At 32.2% G+C, this 17,744-nt stretch overlaps 7 protein-coding genes across 7 annotated transcripts; 4 read left to right on the top strand and 3 right to left on the bottom strand.

The window, feature by feature from the left end:
• The first annotated feature begins 948 nt into the window (after nt 1-948).
• MONOS_12849 (uncharacterized protein) lies at nt 949-2,038 on the top strand. The gene is made up of 2 exons (XM_067865502.1): nt 949-1,123; nt 1,185-2,038. The coding sequence occupies exons 1-2, from the start codon at nt 1,022-1,024 to the stop codon at nt 1,950-1,952; spliced, it is 870 nt and encodes a 289-aa protein (XP_067720964.1). The 5' UTR covers nt 949-1,021; the 3' UTR covers nt 1,953-2,038.
• Nucleotides 2,039-8,632: 6,594 nt separating this feature from the next.
• MONOS_12850 (Iron/manganese Superoxide dismutase) lies at nt 8,633-9,079 on the top strand (the record flags this gene model as incomplete). The annotated part of the gene is made up of 2 exons (XM_067865504.1): nt 8,633-8,774; nt 8,820-9,079. 2 exons carry the CDS (start codon nt 8,633-8,635, stop codon nt 9,077-9,079), a joined length of 402 nt encoding a protein of 133 aa, XP_067720963.1.
• Nucleotides 9,080-10,628: 1,549 nt separating this feature from the next.
• MONOS_12851 (uncharacterized protein) lies at nt 10,629-11,472 on the top strand (the record flags this gene model as incomplete). Its single annotated transcript, XM_067865505.1, has 6 exons — nt 10,629-10,717; nt 10,787-10,842; nt 10,967-11,014; nt 11,073-11,083; nt 11,226-11,305; nt 11,364-11,472. 6 exons carry the CDS (start codon nt 10,629-10,631, stop codon nt 11,470-11,472), a joined length of 393 nt encoding a protein of 130 aa, XP_067720962.1.
• Nucleotides 11,473-12,724: 1,252 nt separating this feature from the next.
• On the top strand, nt 12,725-13,336 carry MONOS_12852 (uncharacterized protein; the record flags this gene model as incomplete). The annotated part of the gene is made up of 1 exon (XM_067865506.1): nt 12,725-13,336. One exon carries the CDS (start codon nt 12,725-12,727, stop codon nt 13,334-13,336), a length of 612 nt encoding a protein of 203 aa, XP_067720961.1.
• Nucleotides 13,337-13,437: 101 nt separating this feature from the next.
• Nucleotides 13,438-13,707, bottom strand: MONOS_12853 (uncharacterized protein; the record flags this gene model as incomplete). The annotated part of the gene is made up of 1 exon (XM_067865507.1): nt 13,438-13,707. One exon carries the CDS (start codon nt 13,705-13,707, stop codon nt 13,438-13,440), a length of 270 nt encoding a protein of 89 aa, XP_067720960.1.
• A 30-nt stretch (nt 13,708-13,737) lies between these two features.
• Nucleotides 13,738-14,706, bottom strand: MONOS_12854 (uncharacterized protein; the record flags this gene model as incomplete). The annotated part of the gene is made up of 1 exon (XM_067865508.1): nt 13,738-14,706. One exon carries the CDS (start codon nt 14,704-14,706, stop codon nt 13,738-13,740), a length of 969 nt encoding a protein of 322 aa, XP_067720959.1.
• Nucleotides 14,707-15,192: 486 nt separating this feature from the next.
• Nucleotides 15,193-16,936, bottom strand: MONOS_12855 (uncharacterized protein). The gene is made up of 4 exons (XM_067865509.1): nt 16,792-16,936; nt 16,647-16,717; nt 16,091-16,584; nt 15,193-16,033 (listed from the first exon to the last, which is right to left on the bottom strand). Exons 2-4 carry the CDS (start codon nt 16,714-16,716, stop codon nt 15,272-15,274), a joined length of 1,326 nt encoding a protein of 441 aa, XP_067720958.1. The 5' UTR covers nt 16,717; nt 16,792-16,936; the 3' UTR covers nt 15,193-15,271.
• Between the last annotated feature and the right edge of the window lie 808 nt (nt 16,937-17,744).

Genomic DNA, 17,744 nt, shown 5'->3' with positions numbered 1-17,744 from the left:
CCCTAAATGTGAGGGAAATAAGTGCAATATTTATGTTTGAATTTTAATTTGCAACAACGTTTAAATGCACAGTTTAATGTGCAAATTGTTGCTTTTTTGTCTCTTCTTCCAAAAGTTCTTTTCAAAGTCCTTTCGCTTCTTCTTCATATTGCTCAGAATGTTAAAATAGATATTTTTTTTGTACTCAATTCCAGACATGTGGGATATTTTTCAATACGTTCAACTATTCATCGAAATGCCATCCATTTCAATGAAATGAATTATTGTTGGTTCGATCAGACAGAAAATAAACTCTTTCGTATTTGGCTAAATACGACCAATATTGCAGCTTCTTTGTGATTTCTTTTTTACCACAGATTTTTACTGAGCAAAGGAATTGAGTTTGACAATTATATTTTAATTTTGCCAATTATCAACAATGTTTGTTTTTCTGTTTGTTTTTCTGTTTTTCATTTGAAATTTTGCAGCAAATTGATCTTTGCTAATAATAGACAGAATGGAAATGTGTGATGAAGACAAATCCAATGATTATGTCCAGGAGTCGTCTCTTGAAGATAAGTTTTCAAGTTTGTTCATTTTACTATTTTTTGGGTGTTCAGCGCTTTCCACCATAAATAAATTTATTGAAGAATTGTTTTGTGAACTGGAGCATTGCAATGAAAGTGAGTAGAAACATAAAATCGAAGAAATGAACGGACTTGTGGAGGAAATGAACAAAAATGAACTTCAGTCTATTTCATCGATTAAAATGTTCAACAAGATGAACAAGATGATTGAAGAAAAGAAAATGTCAATGGGAAATGCAATTTTGCTGCTGAAGCATGTTGGGTATTGCTATGTGCTGAAAAATGTTTTGACTCTATTATTTGAAAGATCTTCATTGAACAAAAAATTTGAGAAGATGATCATTGAAGAAGAAAAGGAAAAAGGAAAAAAGAACGAAAAGCTTTTAGCTGATCTTTGTGAATGCAATCTTTTGTTTCACATCAAATTTCCATCTTCGAAATTTCTTTCAATTTGTATGTCCTGCCTGTTGAAATTAGCCTTGAAGAAAGAGGAAAGCGAGGAGACTCAAAAAGAAGTGGAAATGGCTTTGCTAACTTTGAGCAGAATGGGATATTGTGTATGAGCACTTCTTTTTCATTTTTATTATATTTTCTTTTTTTCCCCTCATTTCTTATTAGTTTATCGAACGAGAACTGTATTTGAAGGAAATTGAAGATATCATGGAATATCAGCAAAAGCACAGAAATCTGACACGACTTGCATATTGGTCTGTTTGGGACTTTTTGATTCACCGACTTTTGGCTGACAATAGCTTGGAAGAAGTTATTGTGAATGAGCTGCATTTTGGAAGAGAGGCAGCAAGAGAACTGGAAGAGCTGACAAGAAATGTGAATTGGAACAGGAAAAAAGGAGAGGAAATGAACAAAGAAGAAGCAAATGAAGTGCTGGTAATTAGGAGATGGATTAAAACACTGAAGATTTATTTCTTCTGTTGTAAATTGCATAATGAAGAATTTATTGGGCTTTTTTGCAGAATTGTTCAGATATATCGAGCAGCAAAGGATAATTGCAGAGATATTAGCAATCTATGCATGTATCCCTTGAGATATGCAGCAAAAAATAGAGATGTGAAAGTTGAAGATTTGTTGAAAGGTGGGGCTATTGATGCTATTTTGGAGGAGATACAGAGACAAACATTGAATGAAGCAATTGTTAATGATTGCTTCCAATTCCTTGTGAATGTTTCAAGGAAATTGAAAGAAAAGAATAAAGATGAAAGGGAAGAAGAGGAAAGAAAAGCGTTGAACAGGAAGGTTTTTGAAAAGATGGAAGAAGAAGGGTACGAAGATGTCCTCACAAGTTTTCATGAAAAATTTGAATTTCTCAAAAAAAAATATTTTTATGATTTATCTTTTAATATTTCTGATTATTTTGTTTATGTTTGAGGAAATGAAATTCCTCGAATTTTATGGCTCACAATTTCACTTTCTTTTTTCATTCATTTCACAAAAAAGAATACAAATGAATAATTTCATATGTTTGCTTAAAGTGATTTGTCATCCAGATTCATCAAAATGAAGTGATGCAACAAAAAAAAAAAAAAAAAAAAAAAAAAAAAAAAAGATTCAATTTTTGTTTTTTCAAATGAAAATCATTGAAATATTAAAAATCATGAATTTCTCCATTTTCTTCTTTCATTCACCAAAGTTCTTCCCAAAATGAGTTGACAATCATTTTTTATTTCAAATTCTTCACTCATTCTTTTGATTGTTTTGAGAAAAACAATCTCTTTTCAGCTCATTGGCAAAAAGAAAATTGTGTTTTCTCAATGCTTCCTTCGCTTTCGAGGAATATCAGAAACCCTCAGTGAATGTTGAAAACACAACAAAAACAGCAAACCACGATGCTGATGCTGCTTCAAGTGAAGAGAAACATTTCAACTCAAGCGCTTTCCTTTGCCTGTTTATTCATTCTTCATCATTTCCATTTCCAAAAGTTAAAACAATTCGTTTACAGCATCTGAAGGCAACAAAAATGTTTAATTTGAAAATCGGAGAAGTGGAAGAAATTCTGATGGGAGTTTTGATGCATCCCTTGAAGATTGAAGATTGAGAGAGAAAGAGAAAGAGAGAAGAATAAAAAAAATTATTCAAAATTGTATTATTCATTTGAGTTGATAGGCTTTTTGTGAAGAATTTCAAGAAAGAAATGCTTCTTGAATTGGAAAAAGAAAAAGAAGAAAACAAAAATGATGGAAATAAAGTTGAGAATTCTGAAAAAGAAGATAAAGACGAAGACGAAGACGAAGAAGAGGAAGAGGAAGAAGAAGAAGCAGGAGAAGGAGAAGGAGAAAAAGAAGGAGAAGAAGAAGAAGGAGAAGAAGAAAATGAAAAAGAAGAAGAAGAATGACCGCGAAGAGTCATTCGAAGAAGATGAGTGTTGAATTACATGAGAAGTTGTTTATCTTTTGAATGCGAATGCCCAGCCAGCCCATCTGCTCCGACAAATAAGTCGCTTCTGCCAAATACCCTCAACAAACGAGCCAAACAAACTGCTTTTCTCTTTCAAGCTCATCTTAAACGTTGTCATGCTATGCAGTATGCAAGACAGATGGTGGAAGCCATGATTGACGTCGTTGAATGCGATCCAAACAAGAATCATCTCAAAACTTCTGGTTCTTTTGCAAAAGATTCCAGAGCTTCCCTCTCTTTGTGGTATTCCTGTTCATGGCCAATCTCTATTCATTCAAAGAACATTTTAAAAGAAAAATGAACAAAACAAAAAAAGTCAAACCATCTTTTTGTCCTTGAAATCTTTTCCCATCTCCAATGGATTGGTAATTATCAGCCCAGCTGGCTTTTTTGCTCTCCAAAATTGCCTCTTGTCACATAAAAATTCAGACAACTGGACTATAAAGGCTTGCATAGAACATCATCGAAAGCAGAGAATCCTTTATGAAACCGATAATGAAGACAGGTGAATGATTATATTCTCCAAATTAACTCCTTTTCAAAACCCAATTCAACGTCAAGTTTTTGCTGATGGCTTTCCAACTTGCTTGGTGCAAAATGCAAACGTGATTGTTGTAAAGGCCTGTTGGGTGTCTCGCTCAACTCGCTTCCTCCATTGTCCAATCCCCCAATTCTCTTTCCTTTTCCACAAAACCCAACCTCCCAACAAAAAATCAAACAAAATAAGTCCTGCGCAAAATATATGCCAAGTGCACTGTATTTCCCTCGAAATGAACAAGCGGTTCATTTCAATCCTTCAGAAACATTCTGCTCGCTTTTTTAAGCATCTTCCTAAAGCTATTTTTCATTCAAAATCTCGCAGCCGATGTCGCACCATATGTTTTGCAATTTATGACCAAGTTCAAATTCCTTGCAATTTTCCCCACCAATTCACTTTTTGCAAGCAATTGATGCAAACGGCCACTCACTCCTCCATCTGCAGGCAAAATTCCTGTTCTTCTGAAGCTCCATAACTCGCATGGGTGCATCTGTGGTCGTTTCCTCAAGCTGCTCAAACATGCTCTTGCTGCGGCAAATCATCAATCAAAAATTTTCACTTATAAAATTATAGGTTGGTCACCCTTATTAATTTGTTCAAAAACAAGAATATTTTGTTTCATAGATTTACTTGCTTTGAGGCAAAAATCATTGATGGCAAAAGAGGTTTCGAATCCTGTATAATTTAAAAAATTTTGATTTTGCGTTTTTAATTCTTTTAATTCGAATATTCAACGAATATTTCGAAAACGAATTTATTTATTGTTTTGAATTCATTTTGCGATTTCACAGTCACCTTCAAAAATGCAAATATTTCTGGGTTTGCAACGTTTAATAAGAAATAGTTGGTTTTAAAAATAAATGCTTCTTTTTTCTCTTTTGATTTTTTCACCTTTTTTAGAGAAACTTTCACAGTTGGAACAATTCACTGAAGCAGAACAGAAACAGAAAATTGAAGAAATGAATGAAATAGTTGATGGAATGAATGAAGAAGAATTCAGATCCATTTTCATGTCAGAGTTGTTTGATGAAATTCACACAAAGATTGAAAAAAAGATGATATCTTTAGAAAATATGTGTTTATTACTGAAGCACATCGGAATTTATAAAGAGACGAACCACGCATATTTTCAACGATTTGGAGAATCTTCGATGGGAAAAAGAGTTCAAAAGATGATTATTGAAGAAAATGAGAAGAAAAGCGAAGAAAAGAACGAAAAGCTTCTGATTGATATTTGTGAATGCTTCATTTTCCTGAATGATGAAAACACTTCTCAATTATTTTCGATTTGCGTGCCTTACCTTCTGAAAGCTGCTTTGAACAAGGAGGAAAATGAAAAAGCACAAAAAGATGTGGAAATAGCTTTATTGGCATTGAGCAATGTTGGGCAGTCTGTAGTTTGTATTGAATATCCTTTTTTTTTTTTTAAAGAACATTTTTTTTCATTTTTTAAAAAAAGAAAATGAGTAAAAAATTGTATATGAATGAGATCAAAGAGATCGTCCAATATCACCAGGAACATCGGAATCTGACACAACATGCATATGCACTTGCTTTTCGATTTTTGATAAACCGATTATCAATCGATTGGACCTTGAAATATGAAATTGTGAGTGAGATGAATTATTTGAAGGAGGCAAGAAGGGAATTGGAAGAGTTGATGAAATGTATTGACTGGAAGAGAAAAGAAGTGGAACGAGGAAAAGAAGCAAAAGAAACATGCCTTTTGATGAGATGGATCCAATCATTGGACACCTTCTTGAACTCATGCATATTGAGGAATGAAGAGCATTATCAGCTTCTCTACATCATAGCTGGTATATTTCGAGCAGTTAAAGATAATCACCGATATATCAACGACTGGTGCATTTTTGCCTTGGGAATCTTAGTTATTTACAGGGATGTACAAATTGATAGTTTATTGAAAAGTGGTGCAATTGACGTCACTCTGAGGAAAATGATCCAATTAGGCACAATAGATTTATCAGAAAATGGATGTTTGAAGATTTTCAAAGTCATTTGTGAAAAATTGAAAGGAAAGACAGATAACGAAGCCAATGAAGCAAAACGAAAAGAGGAGAAAAGAAAGACATTTGAAAAGCTGGAAGAAGAAGGATATGAAGACTTTATAGTCTCGTTTCGTCAATATCTGGTATATGGAACAGATGATTCTTTAGTTTCTGTTAAAAATATTGAGGATTATTTTGTTTGTTGCTGAATCTTATTCTTCTTTTCTTTACAATTTTCTTTCACTTTTCTTTCCTTTTTTCTTTTTTTTTTTTTTTTTTGTAGTTGTTGCTCATACGTTTAAAAGCAAAACAATTATTTTCCAAAATAATGGAGTGTATTTATTTTTATTTTTCTTTTTCTTTAATTTTATTTTATTTTTGTTTTGCTTTGTTTAATGAAACTCAATTTAATTTTGGTTTATTGATAAGTTCAATTTGATAATGTTACTTTTTTTTATTGGCACTTTTTAGTTTTTGAATGTCAATCGTTGGAAAACGCTGAATTGTTTTCGGCATTTGGATTCATCGTATTAACAGATTTCATTTAATTTATTACCAGTTTATTTTATAGTTTTTGTTTCTTTCTCGCTGAGATACTGTGATTTTTGTTATTTTTTTTAAGTCACTTTTCTCAGCAAACAAAACTTTACCGAAATTTGTGAAATAAAGTTTTCAAAATGATTAGTGTTTATCGATTAATGTTTTTAATGATAAGTTTTATAAATTGAGTCAGATAGTTTATAAGTGTCCAGTTTTTTATTGGATCCTTAATTTCTTTTTACAACACGACTTCAAATAGAAGCTTGTATTCTATGTGTATAATTTTAAAGCAAATATAACAATATTGTCAGTCTAACTATTTAAAATTTTTTTAAAAAAATTATTTCTTCTTTATAAAGATAAAAATTTTCTCTTACGAAAATATTTTGATCAATGTATTTCTCATATTTCCACGAGTTCTTGATGTTGCGTATTCTTGTCTGCATTGCTTTCATTCAAAACTTTTTCAAAGTTTTGACTTATCTCACAAAAGGAATATTCTCAATTTTTTTTTAATGTTTTTTCACCTCAAATTCTTTATTTCTTCCTCAACGATTATTCACCGTTCATTATTCAAATTTGGTAAACTTTCACCAAAAATCATTCAAAGTCGAAAAAGTTTAATTTGAAATCGAAAAAGAAGTTTGTCATTTCAGAATTTCAATTCAATTTAATACAAATGAAATTATTATGGTGCAAATGTTGATTCTTATAAATGATTATTAATTTATAATATTTTCCCTTTATTATAAGATTTTGTTTTTGATTGTTTTAAATGCTATTCATTAGTCATTTTCTCATTATGAAAATTGAATATGAATAATTTTTATCAGTTTCAATTTTAACAAATTGAGTAAAAAACTATTCGGTTTAAGAAAATGAGATGGATTTTGACCCTTTTTGATATGTTACAGGATTGAAAACGATCCTGTCTTTTTCATTTTCCACAACAACAACCTGTTATCTATTGGGCACATGTGAAGATTATTACAATAATTCAATTATTTCCGATTTACACTTTTGCACACAATCAAACATCAAAAAACTTCCAAAAGGATATTTTTTGATTGAAATTGATTATTTTCTCTGATCATTGACTTAATGATAAAAAACTGATACAAATTTGTATTTTAAAAAGTTTCACAAAACATATTCTGATAAATGTATTTTCGATGTTAAAAGAAAAATCATTGATTTCGATAAATATTTTTCTAAAGATGTTTAAAACTTTTTCAATGTTGAATAATTTTTAATTTATAATTCAAAATTGGACAACAAATTATTCAAAGTTGGAAAACTTCTTCGAAATTAGAAAGATTGTGTTCAAAAAAAAAAAAAAATCCTTTTTTGTGATAATTTTGTTTTTGGCTGAATGTTAGAAAGTGATTAAAATATCATATGTGTGATTATTTTTGAAATCATAATTTTTTTCGGGGTGTTGTTTTTTTCAAAGACTGTTTATCACTTTAAAGAGATTTCATATACTAATACAAAATTCATTTCAACTGTTTTCAAAAACAAATGTTTGAACTCAAATAAATATGAAGATGTCTTTTCAAGTCTTTTCATTTCTCATTATTCGTTTGTTGACATTCAATGGATCTTTTTAAATCGAATTTTTAAACCGAGAAAATATGAATTCAAAAATAATCACCCATATTTTGCATTATTCAAGTTAAGAGTGAGAAATTGAACATTCAATTTTATTATTTGTGAATATGCATAAAAAATTTTGATTTTTCAAAAAAAATCGTCCATCATGATTGAAATCGGATTGTTTTCAAACTTATTCACATCACATAGTTTTATTTCACATAATGCAATCAATACCTGGGAAACCATTTTTCAAATCATATTTTTCCATTCAAAATGTTAGGTTCAAATATTTCTCTGGAATATCAACAAAAGAAAAGTGAAAAATGAAAAGGTCTGTGAACGTCATTTTCTAATTTATTAAAGCAATAACATAAGTTTTTTGAACAGTTGTGATACATTTCAATAAGTGTGAAAAATCTTTTCATAATGACAGACAATAATAGAAATAATAACACTACGAAAAAAGTTTGATTTAAAAAATAATCACCCAATTTAAACCTTAGGATCGACTTTTCAATGATTCTTTTTAACTCACTGTTTCTTTTTTTGTTTAAACTTGCAAACAAATGAAAAGCATTGAATGGTCATCAGCACTATGGAAATTCTTTTTTATTTGTTGATTTTATCTTTAAACTGCTTTCTTTTTCAATTTGTTTTTCCACATTGAGAATTATCATTATTATTTATTTTTTTGACAAAAAATTTTTTATGCTTTTGATCGAGATTTTTCGATAAAGTCTTTCATGCCAGCACCAAGTCCATTTGATGTTAATGAAGAATTGCTCACCAAGCTTTTGGCTTCTTCCATGGATGATATTTCTGCAAATGCAATTGACTAACAATTTGATTTGTACAAAGGATATGTCACAAATGCGAATGCCCTTCTTGGCGAGATAAAAAGTGGTGTTCACACTGGAGCTGCTTTGATTGATCGCAGACGCAGACTTGGATTTGAAGTAGATGGAGTTTGTATGCATGAACTTTTCTTCGAGAATTTGACACCCGCAAACGCAACTGCACCGTCAGCCGTTCACAACTTCTTTGTTAAATATTTCGGCTCATTTGTAAAATTTGTTGCAGAGGTTGAAAATGCTGGTTCTACCCGTGGAGTTGGTTGAGTTGCTGTTCTTTATGATCACAGTACTGACCTTTGCACAGTGACATGGGTTGAAGAACATCATTTGGGAATGCTGGTGAATGTTGAGCCTTTGCTTCTTATCGATTGTTGGGAGTATGCATTTGTCCTTGATTACAAGACTACAGGTCGCGGGCCACATGTGAAAGCAATTTTAAAACATATTGACTGGGATGTTGTTGCTCATCGTGTTGAAGCTGCTGTCGCAGGGAGAAGCGTTATGAGAGCTGTTAAACATCAAATGCTGCACATATATGTTGCAATAAAGTTAGATAATAGTTAATTTTTTTCTCTTTTGTTGTTTCAAGGTTTCTTTTTGTTTATTCGAATCAACTAATAATAATCTTTTCCAATAATCAAAAAAAAAAAAAAAATCGATTTTTTTTTTTTTTAAAAAATGAATTCTTGTAGATAAGTGAATCTTCATTTTTTGCGATCAAGCGTTTAGTTTGGAAGAAAAGAAAACAAATAAAAATTATTTGCGAAGTGCGGAACATTTTATCATGAAATTGTTTGTTAAAATAATTTAGCATTGACATTTTTGAACGGGAGTGCTAAGGCTTTCAATCCTCCCAACTGGACATTGATGAAAAGAGATTAGATATCATTTCGCAGACTTTGTTTACCACTGAGCATTTAAAATTTTGTTTAATAATGTTAAACGAAAATAGAATTCATATAGACACAATTGATTAATACAAATTGCAATTTAACAAATAAAAAAACGCACACGTTTGAATTTTTCTTTTTCTGTCATCTTTTTTTGTCATTGAGGCTGTGCAGCTTGCTGTTCTTGTGGTTGCTTTGAACACTGATTTGATGATTGTTAAATAGATGGATGCACACATTCAACACTTTTTGGTGCAGTAGAAGATGCGAATCGTGATGATCTTGACCGTGGAGATGTACACCCAGCAAACTGATTGTTTGGAGGAGCCGAAAGTCCAATATTCGTAACACATGCACAAATTGGTTTGTTCGTAGCAGAATTTCCAAATGGTACCTTGAACATAGAAAAACAGAAAAATAAAAAGCATTAATGAATCACACAATTATAAATAATGAATCGTGAGACATACCAATCTTCATAAAGGAAGGCTATCTAAACCTGGTTTTGCAGCAAAATTAGTTATGTCCATTTTGATGAACCAAAAGGAGAATTATCCCCACCTCCTGGTTGGCAAAAAGAAAATGGAGTTGATTTTTTTGAAGAAGATTCTTTTGGTTGACTTGGTGCTTTACATTTGCAACGTTCCACCGGAGCTGGAGGAGGTACAGGTATATCTTTCACTTTTTGAGGTTCAGGAGGGCACATGAATCAATGACTGGTGGTTGATATTGTAAGCAACCACGTCCAGCAAAAGAGTTTTGCAAACAAAGAAAAATAAGACGACATATAAACATTTTCAAAAAAGGAAATAAAATTTAAAAAGAAATTAACAAAATGAAAATACTGATTTCATTCATCATGAGCAAATTTTAATAGTTTGCATTTGGGACAGTATCCTTTTATTTATGAAAAAATCAATGATTTGTTCCACACAATTTTTGCATCGAATACTTGCAATTTTAACATTCCCATGAAAAATAAAATATAAAAATATTAAAAAGTTGGGGAAAATCTTTGAAAAGATTGTGTGGAACAGAATTCAATAAGCAAAAGATTTCGTCCCATTTCACTCATTCATCTTTATAAAATAAAGGTTCAGTTAAAAAACTGTTTTTCTGAAGAAGAATTGATGATCCGTTCATAAAGAAACAATAATATTGTTGTGACAAAATTTATTATCTTCAATATTGATAAATTCTTTTCCTTACCCATAATTTTAGAAATGGGCTGTGGTGGAAGTAAGGATAAAGATAAAGGAGGAGATTCCGACAATACAAAGCCAATAAAAGTTGAATCAGTCACTTTTTACAGGTTTGCCCCAAAGCAACACTCATTATTTGCTTTCTGTTCATAAAATGTTTTTTTGTAAATGACATGCAGATCCGATGATACTGGCGCTCCAAGCGAACCTGTTGATGGAGTATTTTATACAACTGGTATTGATTTTTTTGTTATTTGATGGCTTAATTTTCAAAAAATGTAGACTCAAAGATTCACGCAAGAATAGTTTTATCACACGTTCTGGTATGATTACTGTTGATTTATTTCTATTTTTGAAAGTCATTTGCTTTAGGTTGGTTCATATGGAAGGGTCGTTTGGGTCTGCAAGTGTGTTTTCTGTTTATTTTTGCTTAATTTTTTAATTTATTATTGATTCATTTTATAGTGATTCTCGCGGTGTAGGTTTGGATTTCAGTGCAATTATTTTTAAAACACTAAAACCTTATTTCTTCATTTATGGATAAATTTTGATCATTACAGCTGTATGTCTTTTTTATCGATCCGCATATTTTTAACAATACTTCAAATAATTTTTTAGCCACCAAATTATGAAATTGTCGCATGTAATCTGACTAGCTTGTTGATGAACATTATTGATACTCATGCTGAACTTCCAAGGTTTGTTTAAAATTTGTTTGTTTCATTTTTCACAATTTTTTCATATTTTTTCAAAAAGAGCTTGGCCAGTTGGTGAATACGAGCTTCGTCTGTTTATCAACGATCAGTTGCTTCACCAGGCTCCGTTTAAGATTGTTGATCCATCAATAAATGTGGGATCATTTTAGGTTTGTTGGAGTATTAGCTTTTATTTAGAATTTCATTTATTATTATTATAATTATTATTATTATAATTATTATTATTATAATTAATATTATCATTATGTTGTTAAATGATTTAGATGAAATTTTGATGTTTATCTGTTTTCGTACTGCATTTTTTGAGTCATTTGCGGACCAGACATTTTGACAAATATTTTTTAATATCTTGCAGGAACACAAAGTGATAATTAAGTGAGAGAAAATCTCATTCACCATATTTCATCGTTTTTTAATTTTTTTGAAAAGTTTAATTTTCATTTCATAAAATTTTGTTTTCTTTTAATGTTTGTTTTGTAATTCGCTTTAGAATATCACATCAATCAAGTGATCCTTATTCTTAAAGTTTTATAGCAAAAAGCAAGTTTTTATTTGTTAAAGATAATTGTTTTAAAAGTGATTATTTCGAGAACGTGGCGGGTTCATCAAAGATTAACTTTATTAACAGTTGTTCTGAATGTTTTCCATGTTTATTGATCCATTGATGAATAAATATTCATTTTCATATGAGAAACAGTTATCAATAAAAAAAATCTTTTTCTATTGAGACAAACGTCAACAAAATATTTCAAGGTGTGTCTAACAGGCCAACATAATAAATTAAAAATGATATCGCTTCATTGTTTGTTTGTTTGTTCATTTTGAACGATTTCATCAAAAGAAAACTGTCGAAATAAAAAAATTACATATTTGATATTGCACAAAATTGAGATTCAAATTTCACAATGAAAAAGAATTTTCTTTCTCAAACTATATTGCAATTACTGATCCATGAAATCTTCGTGGTATATTTCGATTCTTTTTTGAGAAAAATTTCATAATCTTACAATTATTTAAGCTTTAATTTGTTCAGAATTTTTTTGTTGCTTAGCATGAACATTAACATTTCATGGAAGTGAATAAAGCTCGTTCAAATTGGAATGAACAAAAATTTAAACAAAAATTCCTTGTTTGAAATATGCTTTTCTTTATGTTTAATTTATTTAAACACTTTCTTTATAAAGCTTAAAAAATTTGTGACAGATTTCAGATCTCCATTTGAAAAGGAACCGACGATCTGGGGTTGCACAACAGATTCGCATACAAATGAAGAAGATCTTTTGCTGAGGGTTGTAAAAATACCAGAGCGAGACGATATTTGTTTCTTCTGTTGCAGGAAATCATGGAGATAGCAAGCAATGTGGAGGGTTTGAAGCGCCTTGTGAATCGTTGAATGAGGGAATGCGGCACATCATTCCATCATCTTATTCGCAGCTGTTGGTCTCAAAAGAGACAATTGTTATCGGAGGATGCGAAGCAAAGGATGTAATTATCCACTCATTACAACCTCAGTCAGCTGCTTTTGTGTATCTGAATTCAACCGTTTCTGGCGATGCGGGAAGTCTTGTCTCAATCTCAGAGACTGTTCGGATTGAAAGTGTGAAATTCAGTTTTGGGCAGTTATTTTCATATTCAGGCAATTCAATCATTCATGAATCAAGTGGACAGCTTTCTCTTTCATTTGTTGATTTTTCATCTGTTGGCCAATCAGAAAACATAGGAGCTGTTGTTCTCAATTCAACATTGTTGAACATCGAAAGTGGAATTCTTCATGTTGACAACTGCTCAATATCAATGCTTTCATTCAAGAAGCCTTCATTTCTGTTAAATGGAGATGAGATTTCATTGATGAATGTGAAACTGAAACAAATTGAAGCAACAGAAAATGTGTTTGAGATTGGACAATGTGGAAGTGTTGTATTTGACAGAGTGTCTGTTGATGGTGCGAATCAATCTGAAGGTTGCTTCAGTTCCACAAAACGATTTGTCAACAGGAATATTCACTCTTATTGATTCATCATTCAGCAACTGTTCGAGGAATTCAGAAGGAGCTTCTGTTCTTTCACCTTCTTCTCCTTCTTCTTCTCCTCCTTTTTCTTCTTCTTAAAAAATCTTCATAAATTTCTTCTTCTTCCTCTTCTTCCTCTTCTTCCCTTTCCTCCCTCTTCCCCTCCACCAACCTCCTCACCATAATGCAACTTCCCCCAATCCACTGCCCTCGTTAAACGAAACGAATGGTATTCTCCTCTCCCAAAGCTCGCCTTCTTCGGAGGAATTGTCATCTTCTGCTGCAGAAGCAGCGCCCTCTGCCTCTTCAGCCCCAGCACCTTCATCAAATCTTCAACTGCCCCATTCTTCTTCACCAGTCTGTCTCCATTGTCCATCTGTGTTTGGCTCTTAATTGCTAAGTATGATTAAACAAGCTTCCGCTTTTTGGCTTCTTTGATTTGACTAATTTGATTGGACATCTCTCTTTCTCTTTCGGATTCTTTCTGTCTTTGTGTATTCTTCTTCTCATTCTTCCTCTTCTTCTTATTCTTCTTGTTGTATTTGGATACAAAATATTCATTTGTGTTTGGGTGTTGCTGGAAGAGAAGCATCGATCGCTCCAGAATAAACACTGGACCTTCACTTTCATTGGGACAGTTAGAGTTATGCTGATGAAATGAAGATAAAGAAGAAATTGAATTAGAAGTTGTAGAAGAAGAAGAAGAAGAAGAAGAAGAAGAAGATGATGATGATGATGAAGATGACGGAGAAGAACATTGCAACGCCAAGCAACCACCATCACATTCCCATCCTCGCTCCTTCCTCACTGCTGCCCCTCCTCTCCTCCCCTCTGCCAATGCTCCTTCCAGTCTGAACAGGGAGTACCATCTGAGCAGCAGCCAGCGTGTGTACCAGCCCCAGTCGCGCCAGGCATTCACCGCAAACACAAACAGCGTGTGCAGCAGACACGTCAGCTCCCACAGATCGAATGGCACTCCTCCAAAGACAACACATTGCACTGAATGAAACACTGTCCGGGAGGCGAAGGAAAAAGCAGGAAGGATGCTTTCCACAGTCTTAACCATCAGACGCGCTCCTTTCCCCACGATCCATATGGGCGCAACCAAAAACAGCTGGACAAACAAATCGACGGAAACACGAAACATGAGCTTGAAGACAAAGACAACAGGTGAGAAACATGTTGAATTGGAACATTTCCGAATCCATCGTCTTGTCGCTTCATAAGGAGAATCTTCTTCGCGCTCCTCAAACGTCTTTACAGCAGTTGATGCGTTTTTAATGTTGCGCCTGCCTTTCTCACTCCCCCTTTGCAAACGGCCTTTCATTTTACCTTTCATCTGAGACAAATTCGGAGAAATTTTTTCTTGAAGCATTGAATCATTATAACCAAGAAAATAATAATCGAATTCCTTGGCATCCAAAGAAAAATCACTACTGCTAAATGTTGAGTCACTGTCGTAAGAACAGTTGTCATCATTATGATCTTCATTTGTGCGATTTCGAGTGAAACTTCTTGTGTATTTTAATCCTCTTTTTTGAATCGAATCTTCGAAAAATCTGTCCAAAATTCCAATAGCATCCGCTTCCTGTAATTCTTTTTCCTTTTCCCAAAGTTCATCAATCCGTTCTTTGATAAAAAAATTTTTTAATCATATTGTTTTCACGATTTATTGTTTTTTCAGGATGAACAAAAAAAATGTCTTCTCATCTCGAAATAAAAGTTTTATGGTTAAATGATTTTTGAAATTTCAAAAATTCTTTATTCATGTGATATTAGTATTTGTTCTTTTCAGAAAATTATTAGCATCAAATCATTTCCTTTTGCAGAATCCTCTGGTTAAAATAAAACGTACGAAAAGTTCTTCAAAGGATAGTTTTCCATTTTGCGAAATGATGGACGGGAAAAAATGGTGATAAAAATCAATGCATCTCATTTTTTCAAATATTCACAAAATAATCAGAAATTTTCAACGATGTTCCAAGAGAATATTCTCTGTGAAGAAAATCAAATATTTTATGAAAGCTGGCGATGGTATCTTCGTATCCTTCTTCTTCCAGCTTTTCGAATATCTCCATTTTTGTTGCCTTTCTTTCCTCTTCTTCCTTTTCATCTTTCTCCTTTTCTTTCAATCGATTTGAAACATTCTTAAAGAATTTTAAGCATTCAACTGTTATTTCGTCATCCAATTTTGGTCGCTGCATCCTCTCCAGAACAGCATCTATTGCTCTGCCTTTCAGCAAGGCATCAACTTTCACAGCTCTATTTTTCACCGCATTTATCAAAGGATAAGTGCACCAGAGGCCAATTCCTCTGTGATTATCATTCGCTGCTCGAAATACTTTAATAATGCTATTGATTAGCCCTACATTTTCCTCATTCTCTAATTTGCATCTATAAAAATAATAACCCGATGTTTCAATCCATCTTGTCAAAATAACCTCTTCTTTCGTTTCTTCTTTGTTCATTTTCTCTTCTTTCTTCTTCCAATCCATATTTCTTGTTAGCTCTTCCAGTTCTCTTGCTGCTTCTCTTCCAAAATGCAGCTCATTCACAATAACTTTCAAGCTATTTTCAAAGTAAAATCGGTTCATTAAAAATTCCCAAGCAGACTGATAGGCAAGCTGTGTGAGATTGTGATGCTCCTGATGATTTTTGATAATTTCTGTAATTTCCTTCAAATACAGTTCTTGCCTAAAAAACTAATTAGAAATTAGAAAATAACAACAATATCAAAAAGGAAATAACAGTGTTCATACGTAATAACTGTTAATGTGACTTAAAACTAATAAAGCCATTTCCTTTTCTTTTCGAGTCTCCTCGCTTTCCTCTTTCTTCAAGGCAAATTTCAGAAGGCAAGGCACACAAATTGGTATCAGCTTCTCAGAATACAGTTTGTGAAGCAAAAGATAGCATTCGCACAGATCAACAAGCAGCTTTTCGTTCTTTTCTTCTTTTATCTTTTCCTCTTCAATAATCATTTTTTTAAATTTTTCGCCCAGCGAAGACGAATCAAAGCATAAATTCCAAACATTTTTCAGCATTTTGCAATATCCAACATGTTTCAGCAGCAAAATTGCATTCTCCATTGACACTTTCTTTTTTTCAATCATTTTTTCTATTTTGTTGAATGTTTCTTTTTTGAAAACTGATTCGAATTCTTCTTCATTCATTCCATCAATTATTTCATTCATTTCTTCAATTTTCTGCTTCTGTTCTTCTTCATTGCAATACTCTAACTGATCAAGCAATTCTTCCCCGAGCATCAAAAATCATAAAACACGAGATCTTTGAAAATACACAATTAAAGCAAACTCGAAAATTTCTCTGCAAGGGATGGCTCTTCAGCATCATCATTCGATTTGCATGCATCACACACATCCATTCTGCTCGTTGTATGCAAATGTTATTTTGACGCAAAACTTCATATTCAACGAAAAAAACACAAAAAACAGCAAACATTGTTGATGATTTCGCAAAACAAAAGGTTTCAAAAGCAGTTTTAAAGGTTCCACTGAATATAAGCTGACGCAAAAAGCGAAGTGCAACAAAGCCAAGAAGTCCCGCTGTGCAACACCAGAAGCACAAATCTTTTGTTTGTGACGATCAAACCCACAGTCGATTCAAAATAAGAAAATATTTGAAAATTCTTCGAATTCTTTACAAATGTGATTTGAGTATATCTTATATATATATGAATGTTTGTCGCTTTTTGAAAATGAGGTTTGATGAAAGTGAAACAGAAGAGAAGGAGGATTTAATAAATGGAAAGAAAATTTTGAATGGAACAAAATTTTTTGAGCAAAATATATCATCCCATATGATGGTATATTTGCAAAAAATTTCACTCTAAATTTCTATGTCTTTGTCTTTGTCTTTTTCTTTTTTTTTTCTTTCTTTCTTTTTGGAACATATTCCGCAGCCTCCTCCAAACTTATTTTCTTTCATATCTATAGTTAGTGTTAATAATGGTGGACACTTTCAATAATGGTGGACAGTCGCATTATTTCAACAACTATTGATAGTTGCTTTTTGACAATTAACCAAATTATTCCCTCATTGAATACAAACCAATGTGAATTGTTTTAATAATTTATCCAATACGGTGAAATTTAATAAAAATTATTTTTTCTTTTCGGAGAAACTCGGAGAATCTTATTTCTCCGAGTTTCTCCGAAAATAGAAAATGTCTCTTTCTTTATTCTTGGGAGCAAGTTGTTTCATTTTTGAATGACTTATAAGTTTGCATTCATTGAAGGAATAAATGGGTAAATTGATGAAATGCAACTATCAATAGTTGTTGAAATAATGCGACTGTCCACCATTATTGAAAGTGTCCACCATTATTAACACTAACTATAATCAAGTTTTATCCAATTGTGGGCGAGATATAACCTCGTTGACAGACAAGTT

The sequence above is a fragment of the Monocercomonoides exilis genome (assembly GCF_001643675.1).
Source record: "Monocercomonoides exilis strain PA203 chromosome Unknown scaffold50-658552, whole genome shotgun sequence".
Classification (NCBI taxonomy): Eukaryota; Preaxostyla; order Oxymonadida; family Polymastigidae; genus Monocercomonoides; species Monocercomonoides exilis.
Note: the sequence above shows the minus strand (reverse complement) of the source record. Positions and strands in the feature narration are given on the sequence as shown.

Bases quoted from the DNA above. Each gene is read 5' to 3' on its own strand.
- MONOS_12855 (XM_067865509.1), bottom strand. From the start codon at position 16,716: ATGGATGTGTGTGATGCATGCAAATCGAATGATGATGCTGAAGAGCCA. The intron at 16,585-16,646 runs GTTTGCTTTAAT...TGCTCGGGGAAG, and splicing joins CCTTGCAGAGAAATTTTCGA to AATTGCTTGATCAGTTAGAG. The intron at 16,034-16,090 runs GTATGAACACTG...ATTTCTAATTAG, and splicing joins GTCACATTAACAGTTATTAC to TTTTTTAGGCAAGAACTGTA.
- MONOS_12849 (XM_067865502.1), top strand. From the start codon at position 1,022: ATGTCCTGCCTGTTGAAATTAGCCTTGAAGAAAGAGGAAAGCGAGGAG. The intron at 1,124-1,184 runs GTATGAGCACTT...ATTTCTTATTAG, and splicing joins TGAGCAGAATGGGATATTGT to TTTATCGAACGAGAACTGTA.